This window comes from Euleptes europaea, chromosome 5 (assembly GCF_029931775.1).
Source record: "Euleptes europaea isolate rEulEur1 chromosome 5, rEulEur1.hap1, whole genome shotgun sequence".
NCBI lineage: Eukaryota > Metazoa > Chordata > Lepidosauria > Squamata > Sphaerodactylidae > Euleptes > Euleptes europaea.
The window spans coordinates 19,446,746-19,459,411 of record NC_079316.1 but is presented as its reverse complement, the minus strand read 5'-3'; the positions used below and the strand labels follow the sequence as shown (position 1 = coordinate 19,459,411).

Below are 12,666 nucleotides of genomic sequence, written 5' to 3'. Positions count from 1 at the left end.
CCAGATGCTGGAACAAGTTCCATGATAAAGCTATCTCCTAGCCATCCAGATTGGGCCAGTAAGGAACATGTGAGTTGAGATGATATAAAGTCATCAGTGGGGGGAAGGGGCTCAGGACAATGCCCTTCCTGAAAAATCCTCTCAGTGACACATTGACAGTGACCTGCAGATTCATTGATTCTCTATGTTAAAAGGGACACTAAAGAATACCACACATAGATCAGAATTTTATAGGGCCAAATAAAGGCACTTTTATAGGGCCAGATAAAGACACTTTAAGCCTTTGCTTAAAGACTTCCGGTGAGGGGGAGCTCACCACCTTCCTAGGTAATTGATTCCACTGTTGACCAACTCATTCTGTAAAAAAAAAATTTTTTAATACCCAGCTGGTACCTTTCACCCTGCAATTTAAAACCATTATTGCGAGTCCTATCATCTGTTGCCAACAGGAACAGCTTCCTGCCCTTTTCTTAAGTGACAGCCCTTCAAATACTTAAAGCGAGCAATCATGTCCCCCCTCAACCTTCTCTTCTCCAGACTAAACATTCCCAACTCCCTCAGCTATTCCTCATAGGGCTTGGTCTCTGTGTTCCCCTGATCATCCTCGTCGCTAAGAACTTTGAGAGCTGAAGGTGACAATTCCAGGCAGAGTTCCAAATGGAACACTATGATGCCACAGCTACTACTTACATGGGTTTGAAACTGAAATGTATCTCTGACGGCAGTCCTAGACCTTTTCCATGGAAGAAATCATGCACTTCTCACCAGATCCCACAGAGACATGTCAATGAAAACCGAACACATTTAAAGCATTTTCTAGACATTTACAAAAAGTTCGAGTGTATTTCTCACCATTTTACCTAACAAATGATTGAGAGAAATAGGAAAGGAGGAATACGTTACCCCGGTGACGTCCATAACTTTAATAGCTGCAAGCTGTCCCGTTTTAACATGACGACCCTAGAACAGAAAAAAAAACCACACAAAAATGGTTTAGTTATCCTTATTACACAGCAGAGGCAAGAATTCACTGACAAAATGTCCCAGGGTTCCGAAGCCCTATCAAATTCAAAGTGAACCATTCCTCTGAACATAGCTCAGAGCCTGTGGCTTGTAGCTTAATTCCCTAAAGAAACCCGCTAGAAGGTAAGTTTCAATAACATCACTTCATTACCTTCATCACCCTTTAGGAATATGCTGCTAGTACAGAACATTACCACACAATCTGCTTTAGCCTTGGGCCCATAAATGACTATTTCACCACACTTTACCACGTGTGTGTGTGTAAAATTCTCAATACAGCTTGGTAAGATGCTACTGTGGCATGAGAAGGCTCACCTGGGATAACTTTGGTGATTTATACAGGCTTCACCCAAATTCATGTATTCTTTACTGGGAGTGGCGTGGTAACAGGAAAACAGCGATCACACCACTCCCAGCAAGTAACCTCTAATCTGGGCCAGCATATTCAGGCATATTCTTTTCATCTTGGATATAGCGACACATATGCATAGAGTACTCTTACAATTATTATTCCTTGATTCAGAATTTTCCTTTCTAGTCTGAAGCAGAAGATTTACTTTAGAGCTGAGCACACAAGCGGCTAACAGTACTCCTCCATTCATGAGAGCCGACACTTTGATGCTAAATAAGGTCCTGGCTATGAAAAAATTAGTAGATTAGCCTCATTCCACATGGAATGAAATGAAGTATCATGGCATAACTGTCAGCCTTTGATAGAATAAGCCCTTGCGACTGAGGGAAGCTGCAAAACGAGTCACACTCTTACACGGAAGGAAAAATGCCAAACCAGGTTAGAATTCAAATTACTCGCCAAAAAGCAGCGGGGAAACAGGAACCCAAAGTGACTAGTGAGCACATAACATTTTACGCACAGCTATTGATTGTTCACATTTAAGGCAGGCATACTGTTTTCAAAGCCCTTTTGATATCACATTCCCCTTCTTTACATTTATTCAGAGGATGAAGAGAAGAAAGCAGCAAATGGCTAAGGAAGAACTAACGCTGGAGCGTTCAGACATAACCATGGGTGAAAGGAAGGAAGGAACACAAGCAAGGATACCATTCTGGATTTCAAAACATTAATCCCTCAGAGCGGGAAGAAGCTACACCTGTGCTGCTAGAGTAGTATAATCTGTTCAGAACACACGTCTGTTCAGAGATAAGCCAAAAAGTATCAACAGAACAGTTATTCATTATGACACACCTGCTCCCAAAATTCATAGAAGAAAAAGGAGAATAGATGAGAGCATCCACTAAAATGAATGGTGATACGTCTGTATATAATATACTTTAAAATGATAAAATGTACAGAAGTCCAGCAGGATTCACGTTTTGAAGCCCAGAATGACATAATGCATGCATTCTTCCAACCCGGTCACTTTGACCCTTCAGCTGTTTGTTGGTGTCTTTCCATATTCAAGGTGCTTCACACACATTACCTTGGTGTAATCCCCACAACAGCCCTTTAAAGTAGTCTAGAATTACTATTTCCATATTGCAGACAGGAGAGCGGAAAGAGAGTAGTGGACTATGGATAGAGCAAAACTGGAAAACCAAAGGCAGAGATTTATCAGAAGCTGGTGAGAATTTGAGGGGCCTGCGTGAACCTTGTGATGGCTTTTCAGACTTGGTTACCCTACAAAGCCTAGTGTTACTGGTCAGACCAGTAAAGTACTGGCTGGTTGGCAACCCCACTGCCCATCAGTCATGAACACATGAAGCTGCCTTATACTGAATCAGACCTTTGGTCCATCGAAGTCAGTATTGTCTACTCAGACTGACAGCGGCTCTCCAGGGTCTAAGGCAGAGGTCTTTCACATCACCTACCTGACTGGTCCCTTTAACTGGAGATGCCAGGGATTGAACCTGGGACCTTCTGCATGCCAAGCAGAGGCTCTACCACTGAGCCACAGTCACAGCATTTCCCATAACACAAGAACGGCAGAGCCTCAGCTGCCGTAGCCAGAGTTTTGGCTTTGTTCTCTCAGAGGTCCATATGGTAAAATTCCAGGCTGCGCCTGATGCCGAGCTGCGTGAACAAAACTAGGTCACTGGAGAGGATCCCTGGCATCCTGAGGGAACGGCATTACCATTCAGAGTGCCAGGACATGCACTAGCGGATAGGCAATGGGGGGAAGCGAGAACAAAGCAGGCAGGCGGCAGGAGCGCAATGCTTTCAGCTGCCGCCTCCCGCGAAGGGAAGCTGAGCAACCGCCCACGCACATGCATGCTGTACCAATTGTTTCTCTCCTAGGGGAAAAAAATACAGCCAAATTCCTTTCCCCCCCTTTTTCCTTTTTTTAAGGAAAAGAATTTTCGGCTGCCGGGCTCAGGCTGGAGTTTTGCATCTGCTCTTATCGCTGGGTAACTCTGACTTCAGGGCTGCCCCCCACCTCCGAATCCTGCCCGAGTTGTGAGATGTTGCTGGGCAAGTGAATGAGACTGTATGCAGAAGTCCTGTAACCACAGTTGGGGTTGAACGGATGTCACGATTCCACAGGAATGCGAGAAGGGGTACAGAACCTGCTTACTGGGTGAGACTTTGGCTTCCTGAGAACCTCTAATTTCATTAACCGGGAAAATGAATTCCTAACCTTATTGTTGCAATAAAGAAAAGAATGTGGGCAATGCCTGTGGAAATCTCAAAAACCGAGACAGATGATGGGAGATTTGAATTCACATCCCAGCAGAGGAGACTTCAAAACTTTCCCTCGCTGAGTATTCCAGCTCCCTCACCCCCTGTCCCTCTCTCCCACATGCTGATTTTATTACCTTTATATTACACGGATTACATAGTCAGAGCTTTAAAAACAGAACATAGCTACTGATAAAAATAGACAAGAGCAAGACCATAACTTTATATATTGCCACTGCAGAGGGACGTCATGCTTGGCACCGTTTCAGACACATCCCATATAACATGCTCTCGACTTGTAAACCGAAACTGAAGGGGATGAGTCTGAAAGTCAGGCGCATGACCTGAAAGCCAGTTAGCATTCTGGCAGAATGTCACTGCCTGCTTTTCACGAAACGGCATAATAGGCTGGCTCCATTCAAGGAACTGTGCAAGGCGTACCAACGTGTGTCTTCTGGCAAAAAAATATTTTGCCTCCTAATGAGAGCAAGCCAGCAGCCAGGGTGAACTTAGGACATCCAAATGAATTCAGAAGCTGGGGCTGTCTAGCGGCTCCAGTGAATCGCCAGGGCCCGGCACTGCACATATGTCGCTTTCCAGCGCTTGTCATTTGTTAACAACTGGAAAAAGTTGAAATATAGAGAGGGCTCGCCAAGTCTGCTGCCCCTATCCAAGACATTAAACAAGGGACAGACAATGCACACCACGCTGCACTTACCATAATTACTTATTTATGTAGCACCACTGTATGTGGCTCAGTGGCAGAGCATCTGCTTGGCATGCAGAAGGTCCCAGGTTCAATCCTTGCATCTCCAGTTAAAGGGACCAGGAAGGTGATGTGAAAGACCTCAGCCTGAGACCCTGGAGAGCCGCTGACAGTCTAAGTCAGGGGTCCTCAAACTATGGCCTGCAGGCCGGATCCGGCCCGTCAGGGTCCTGAACCCGGCCCCTTTAAAAAATTGCAGCCGCAAGGTAATGCTGGGAGGAAGCTGTGTGTCACTCTAGCCCTTCCCCTCTCTATGGTGAGCCTCCCTTTCCGCCCCTCACCTTTGTGCCTATCGCGACGTTTTCAGGCACGTGGCCGTAAAGCGGGGGGGGGGGGGGGCGCTTGGCTGGCGGGAAAACTGCGGGCCGGGAAGGGGAAGGTGCGCAGCGGCTGACAGGATGGGGCTGCTGGAGCAGTGCCATGAGGCGTTTGGCGCCAGAGACTTGTACCAGGTGCTGGGCGTGCCACGCAGCGCTTTGGCCGAGGAGATCCGCCGCGGCTACCACAAGGCCTCCCTGCGGGTGCACCCGGACCGCGCCGACCCTGAGGACAAGCCGAAAGCCACCCGGCACTTCCAAGTAAGGGAGTGGCGGGGAGCCGCCCGCCCCCGCTCAATCCTTGCTCGGGTGGAAGGGAGTGGGGCTGGGTGGCCTCTCCCCCCGCCGCCTCCTCTTTCCCTAGCTGGCCGCGACAGGCAGAAATGTGACAGGTGACGCTTCCCCTTACCGTGGAGGATGAAGACGCATAAAGCAGACTTCCACACCACGCATAGTTAAACTGTGGGACTCCCTGCCCCAGGATGTGGTGAGGGCTGCCAACTTGGAAGGCTTTAAGAGGGGAGCGGGCATGTTCATGGAGAAGAGGGCTGTTCACGGCAATTAGTAAAAACGGATGCGAGTCATGATGCATACCTGTTCTCCCCAGGATCAGAGGAGCAGGCCTTTTATATTAGGTGCTGTGGAACACAGGCAGGATAATGCTGCTGCAGTCGTCTTGTTTGTGGGCTTCCACAAACAAGACATAAGACGACTGCCAATACAGTTGTTTGTGTTGGCCTGGTTGGCCACTGTATGAATGGACTGGTGGACTTGATGGACCTTGGTCTGATCCAGCATGGCCTTTCTTACGTTAATTGTTTTACGAACTTTTTTGGGATTAAATGGTACCCTTCCTTCAAGGAGCTTAGAAGAACATTCTTAGAATCAGTGTGAATAGGAATTTGTTCATATTTTTTTCAAACTATAGTCTGGCCTCCAACAGTGTTTGAGGGACAGTGAACTGGCCCCCTGTTTAAAAAGTTTGAGGACCCCTGGTCTAAGTAGACAATACTGACTTTGATGGACCAAGGGTCTGATTCAGTACAAGGCAGCTCCATGTGTTCATGTGTATGTGGTGTTTCATGGAGTTTTACGGGGGAGGGGGAGGGAGGCAGAGAGCCAGGGCGAGAATGAGCCAGCTTGGCGTAGGGGTGAAGATGTCAAACTATGGTCTGGCAGATTCAGTGCCCTGGAAAATCAACAAAAATGGGGGGGGGGGAAACCAAATGGAACTCAACCAGAATGCTGATTCCAAACCGAAGAGGTTGAACTGAAAAATGCTAAAATTACAAATATATAAATTTTAATAAGGTACACAGTCAATTTAAAAACATAAGGCCTCTAACACAGGCAAGACTTTCACATTCAATATATAGAAACTTATACACCTGCAATGTACAATCTTACATTGACCAAAGTAGGATTCGGTCCTTTCACTTTTGACTGAGCACTCATCTGGGCATAAAGTCATAAAGAGTGGGCATGTTCATGGAGGAAAGGGGTATTCATGGCTACTAGTTAAAATGGACACTAGTCATGATGCATACCTATTCTCTCCAGGATCAGAGGAGCATGCCTATTATCTTAGGTGCTGTGGAACACAGGCAGGATGGTGCTGCTGCAGTCACCTTGTTTGGGGGCTTCCTAGAGGCACCTGGTTGGCCACTGTGTGAACAGACTGCTGAACTTGATGGGCCTTGGTCTGATCCAGCAGGGCTTTTCTTATGTTCCTCTAATTACCTTGAAAGTGTTATCCCAAATATCACTAACTTGAGAATGTCAGGGTTGTTATGTGGACAACACTCAGATTTCCACAAATAGGGGCAGGGGCAGATAAAGGTTTCATTTGGAAGCCTGAGTTGGGTAGAGACAGTACCACAGGTAGAAGAGGGAGGGCATCTTGGGCATCTTCTTGAGTAGGGGTCACTGGGGGTGTGAGGGGGAAGGTAGTTGTGAATTTCCTGCATTGTACAGGGGGTTGGACTAGATGACCCTGGTGGTCCCTTCCAACTCTATGATCCTAAGCACACAAACAGGGCACAAACACCTTTCCGCAGTATGCTCCCCAGTCTGGTATTCAGAGGTACTGGGCCTCTAAACACAAAGACTGCATCCTCCAACGTTTTCACATATGAAAATACAGAGAAATTTGTAACACCCAATTCCCCAGCTCCTCTCCCCCACACATGGATTGCTGAAGACTCTTTTCTGCCTTCGATATTCTGTATTAACTTACTCCACAACAACCGCTATGCCTTTAATTTAAAAGTCAGGAGGGTAGATATATTTTTGTTAAAGATACACAAGACATGCCTAATTGCTCTCCAGCTATTAGCACTTCAAAATGTACTTCAAGACACGTAACAGTCAGGACTTATCTGCATGGTGTAGTAGTGTGCTTGTGCTATATATGTATGTGCAGTAGACACAAAATGCACCTATTCCTTACTTGGAGATTTAGACTCTGGGGAGGGAGTTGTAGCCTCAAGAACGACAATTCTAGTGACACACTAAAAGTATTAATTTTCTCCAAAGGCAACATAGGGACAGAATGAGGCAGTGATTTACTACCTGGAAGGAGAGCCTTTTCCTGAAAAACAGACAGTTGGAAGGTAAGCTATCATGGCTCATGGCTGTTAGTAAGCCTGTCATAGAATCATGGAGTTGGAAGGGACCACCAGGATCATCTAGCCCAACCCCCGGCACAATACAGGAAATTCAAAACTACCTTCCCTTCCACACCCCCAGTTACCCCTACTCCAGGTCCAGAAGATGGCAACAAACCCCTCAAGGATCCTTGGCCAATCTGGCCTGGAAGAAAATTGCTTCCTGACCCAAAGTGGCAATCAGCATTACCCTGAGCATGTAAGAAAGGGCCACAAGAGTCTAACACTGACATAACCCTTCCTGCCCTCCCTCTCATGATCTGCCTAAGTTCACAGAATCAGCATTGCCGACAGATGGCCATCTAGGCTCTGTTTAAAAACCTCCAAAGAAGGAGAGCCCACCACCTCCTGAGGAAACCTGTTCCACTGAGGAACCGCTCTAACTGTCAGGATGTTCTTCCTAATGTTTAGCCAGAAACTGTTTTGAATAAATTTCAACCCGTTGGTTCTGGTCCGACCTTCTGGGGCAACAGAAAACAACTCCGCACCCTCCTCTATATGACAGCCTTTCAAGTATTTGAAGATGGTTATCATATCAACTGTTAGTTGTCTCCTCTCACATACTGAGCTCCTTCCATGGATTTACCCAACCCTTTTTAAAAAGCCATCTAAGTCAATGTGGGGAAACGAAATGCAAACACCCATCCAAGCTCTGCACCAAGGCAAGTGGAACTGTGCAATCTACATAAATCATACCATTTATGTGAATTATTTCTAGTCTTTACATTTCATATCTCACCATTCTTCCATCACGAAGCTCAAAGTGGCTTGGAAGGCTTCCTTCCAGGCACTGACCAGAGCTGGACCAAGATTAATTCAGCATAGCTACTCTCACCTATTATGTTAGGTGCTGTGGAACACAGGCAGGATGGTGCTGCTGCAGTCGTCTTGTTTGGGAGCTTCCTAGAGGCACCTGGTTGGCCACTGTGTGAACAGACTACTGGACTTGATGGACCTTGGTCAGATCCAGCATGGCTTTTCTTATGGTCTGATACATATCATTAGTCTGCATAATGAATATTACTTCTGGTAGTCATGGACAAGGAAGGGGGCTGTTCAGGACACTGAAGTCCCAACCCCACTCCCCTTGTTGGGAATCCTATCACACCCATTCCTTCCCTAGGCATCGTTGGTGCAATTTAACACTCCACAAGTTGGAAGGACTAGAAATTTGTTTCGAAAACAAAACCAAAAAAGGCATATTGTCATGGCACTCCATTTCTAAATCTAGCATTGGACACTTGGGAACGGAGTTTTGACTCTCGAAAGCTCATACCCCAAAAATCTTGTTGGTCTCTAGGTTGTTACTGGACTCGAATCTAGCTATTGCACACTTAGCAAGCCATGCAAACAGACGAGTGGCATGTATGAGTGAGAAGAAGAAGAAGAAGAAGAAGAAGAAGCGTTGGTTTTTATATGCTGACTTTCTCTACCACTTAAGGAAGACACAAATTGGCTTACAATCACCTTCCCTGCCCCTCCCCACAAAAGACACCCTGTGAGGTAGATAGGGCTGAGAGAGCTCTTAATAGAACTGTAACTTGCCCAAGGTCACCCAGCTGGCTTTGTGGGGAGGAGTGGGGAAACAAATCCAGTTCACCAGATTAGCCTCCGCCGCTCATGTGGAGGAGTGGGGAATCAAACCCAGTTCTCCAGATCAGAGTCCACCGCTCCAAACCACTGCTCTTAACCACTACACCACGCTGGCTCTCAATGGCTCCTGCTGTAAGGTTCTATTACTTGTTTGGTGTTTTGCAGAATATATTCCCAAACTACAACCACTCATAACTCATGACACACTTAGGTTCCTACTTTGAGTCAAGGTCCTAAATTCTTTGTTTCCCCACCCCCATTTGCAATGAACTGTAGACAGCGACACTACCCACTACTTTCACACAGCTCAATAACATTAGCTAAATCCCCATGCACAAGAAAGCCAAAGTAACTTTTGTTCTTTTGTTCTGGACAAAGGAATTCTGAAGGTTACATGCGCTCCTGATAACATAGGCATCGTAGCTGCAAATAATCTCAGAACTCTTCTTCATAAGCACTACATTTTCTATGTAGCTATTTCAAGGTACAGAAATTCTCAGGGTAAAACTTACACCATAAAAGCAGCCAGAAAAGGTTCTAAGATTAAGTCAATTTGAAATGGAACATGGGTCCCTTGTGTTACATTCTGCTTCACTCAGCTTCATTAAACTAGAGGCAGCCTTTAGATTAAACTGGATTTATTCAAACACTTTGAATAGGTTGTACTGACAGTCTGCTCTAAACCAGCCTGACTTTCTCTGCTGGCAAAGGTAAAAAAAAAATGTTGTTCTTGAAAGTGTGTAAAGCTCCCTGTTAAAAGAGAACAATTCCTCTAACGCAGGGGTGGGGAACATTTTTTCCGCCAAGGGCCATTTGGATATTTATAACATCATTCGTTGCCCATACAAAATTATCAACTTAAAAATTAGCCGACCAAGCCCCAAGCAGGCAGCTGCCCCAGATGACCCCCCCCCCCGCACACGCAGCAAGCAGGCAGGCATCCAACCGGTGGTGCACTCGCCCACCTGGAGGCACAGGATGGTCTTCGGTTCTTGTAGGTTATCCGGGTTGGGTGACCGTGGTCTTGGTATTTTCTTTCCTGACGTTTCGCCCACAGCTGTGGCAGGCATCTTCAGAGGAGTAACACTGAAGCTTCAGTGTTACTCCTCTGAAGATGCCTGCCGCAGCTGTGGGCGAAACGTCAGGAAAGAAAATACCAAGACCACGGTCACACAACCCGGATAACCTACAAGAACCAATGAACTCTGACCGTGAAAAGCCTTCTACAGGATGGTCTGTTGCACCAGCCGGGCGTAGCCGTCCAGCCACACACCGGAGTTGCTCCTGCTCCGCACAGTCGGGACTGGATTCTACAGCCAGTTACTGGTACCTCCACCTGCATGGAAGAAATGAGGACACACTGGCTAAGAACTCTCCCCCCCCCGCCCTCTTGTAGTACAGAGGGAATACGTTTCTCCATGGCCCAGGTGGGAAAGGGTTAACACAGTTTCTTGGGCGGTCCTAGCAGCTCCATAGCTAAAGACTCTTCTAAAGGTAAAGGTCCCCTGTGAAAGCACAGGGTCATTCCTGACCCATGGGGTGACGTCACATCCCAACATTTACTAGGCAGACTTTGTTTACGGGATGGTTTGCCAGTGCCTTCCCCAGTCATTTTCCCTTTACCCCCAGCAAGCTGGGTACTCATTTTACCGACCTCGGAAGGATGGAAGGCTGAGTCAGCCTTGAGCCAGCTATCTGAAACTGACTCCCTTCGGGGTCGAACTCAGGTCGTGAGCAGAGCTTGGACTGCAGTACTGCAGTTTACCACTCTGCGCCACGGGGCTCCTTGTAACGACTCTTCTGCAAGGGGGGAAAAGGTTCCTTTTCTTGGGAAAACAAACTCACATCTGCCTTGAATAGAGGCTATTCCTGTCCGTGGGAGGAGGTGGATCACCAGTCTTAGATCCTTCTGAGCTAGAGATCCGCCAGGACCCACGAAGGGCCAGACCAAATGATTTTGCAGGCCTTGAATGGCCCCTGGGCCTGATGTTCCCCACCCCTGCTCTAACTTGAAGTTGTCTGACACTGAACCAGACCATCGGTCCATCATGGTCAGTACTGTCTACTCAGACTGGTAGCAGCTCTCCAGGGTCTCAGGCAGAGGTCCTTCATGTCACCAAGTACCTGATCCTTCTTAACTGGAGATGCCAGGGATTTAGATCTTACTCCGGCATTGTACCCACACCACATGATGCAAATGACCACTAGGATCAGAACATTTTCACTCAGTGGTACCCAGGCTATGAAATTTCACTCCTCAGAAAAGTCAGTCTCATCGACTCCCTTCCTGCTCTGTATGAAGCTGTTTTGTGATGGTTTGATTTTTAATTTTTATATTCATGCTTGAGATACATTGATTTTTTAAAGCCAATAGCTGTCTTCGGTGTCTCACTGAGGTGGGAAGGCAGGATATGAGTGCATTAATTAAATAAAGCCATTCGATCAATGCAAAACAAGACGATTGCATGCATTGAGTTGGTTTGCAAGCATATTTTGCCCGAACAATCAGATTTAGATTTCTAAGCATAAACTGACTACACTTCTCTCTCATGCACACACAAAATGTACACACACGTGCGCATGATCTGCATACAACTAGGTTCACATCAAATGCGCTTTAAAACAATCTGCACCACTAGAGAGCCACTTCCCTGGCTATCATTCTTATTCACCCTTTTTCTTTATAGGAGAAAGATGGAGACAGGCAAATGAGAGAGCAGGAAGGAGAAAAAGACAGGAGAAGAGAAAGAAAGGGGTTGAAAATATACAGAAGAAATTAAAAATAGGTTACAAAGCGCAGGCTGAGAGTAAAGGTAGGTCCCAGATGTTTGGATGACCACTACAAAGAACCTGCAACTAGGAAAGCTTATTTCCATTTTCTCTCCCTTGGAAGTTCAGAGGCAAATTAAAATGCAAAAATGCATCACCCAATGGGGCTAACACCGTAATGCTTATTAAAATATTCCTTCCCCTTTCGTCCCTTATCCTCAGAGATCATAGCTTAAATTGCAAGCGTGAAAATGCTGTAGAAGCAGGTTAGAGCTTTAAGGCAGGTGCGGACCACATGGAGACTTCAGGCCATCCTTGTGCGGGCCTGAAGCCTGTTTGTCTCCTGAGAATCGACATCTCAATTTTACACAGACTAGTCTTTAGCCCTCACGGATGGAATGAAACATTTGAAAAGATGACTAGCGATGAAAAGGCCCTGAAACAAAGTGACAGGGGAAGGGGTGGGGTGGAAATGCAGAGTAATGGCTCCTCCGGATTTATTTTTATTTTATTTTTGCCCCGCCCTCAGGGCAGCTAACAACAATATAATTTGCATCATGTGCCAGAAGTTAAAACATAAAACATATATACATATATACTCAGCATCAATAATATTAACATTGAAACTCTGAAGTTAATTTAAAATGGCACCCTAGTAATAACCTTCATTGTACACAATTTTAGAACGCTGTATACAAGTTGAATGGGTCTTTAGTATGGCTGAGTTGAGTCCCAGGGAGTAGTAGCAGGGAGATTTGTAAACCCACATACAAACATCAGAAATACTTTATTTAAAGCCCTCCTTCCTAACGTTGGGGATTAAGATTACAACTCTTGCACAATAAATACCAAAGGAATCACAGAACAGCCAATGTGATGTAGTGGTTAAAGCAATGT

At 46.1% G+C, this 12,666-nt stretch overlaps 1 protein-coding gene across 5 annotated transcripts in view; it reads right to left on the bottom strand.

Annotated features, from left to right (window-relative positions):
- TNIK (TRAF2 and NCK interacting kinase) overlaps nucleotides 1-12,666 on the bottom strand; it is a 326,006-nt gene that overhangs the window by 159,536 nt on the left and 153,804 nt on the right. For all 5 annotated transcript variants that reach the window (XM_056850315.1, XM_056850320.1, XM_056850318.1 and 2 more), the window contains exon 3: nucleotides 904-960. In XM_056850315.1, the coding sequence (XP_056706293.1) occupies nucleotides 904-960 (57 nt within the window). The remainder of the gene's footprint in view (nucleotides 1-903; nucleotides 961-12,666) is intronic.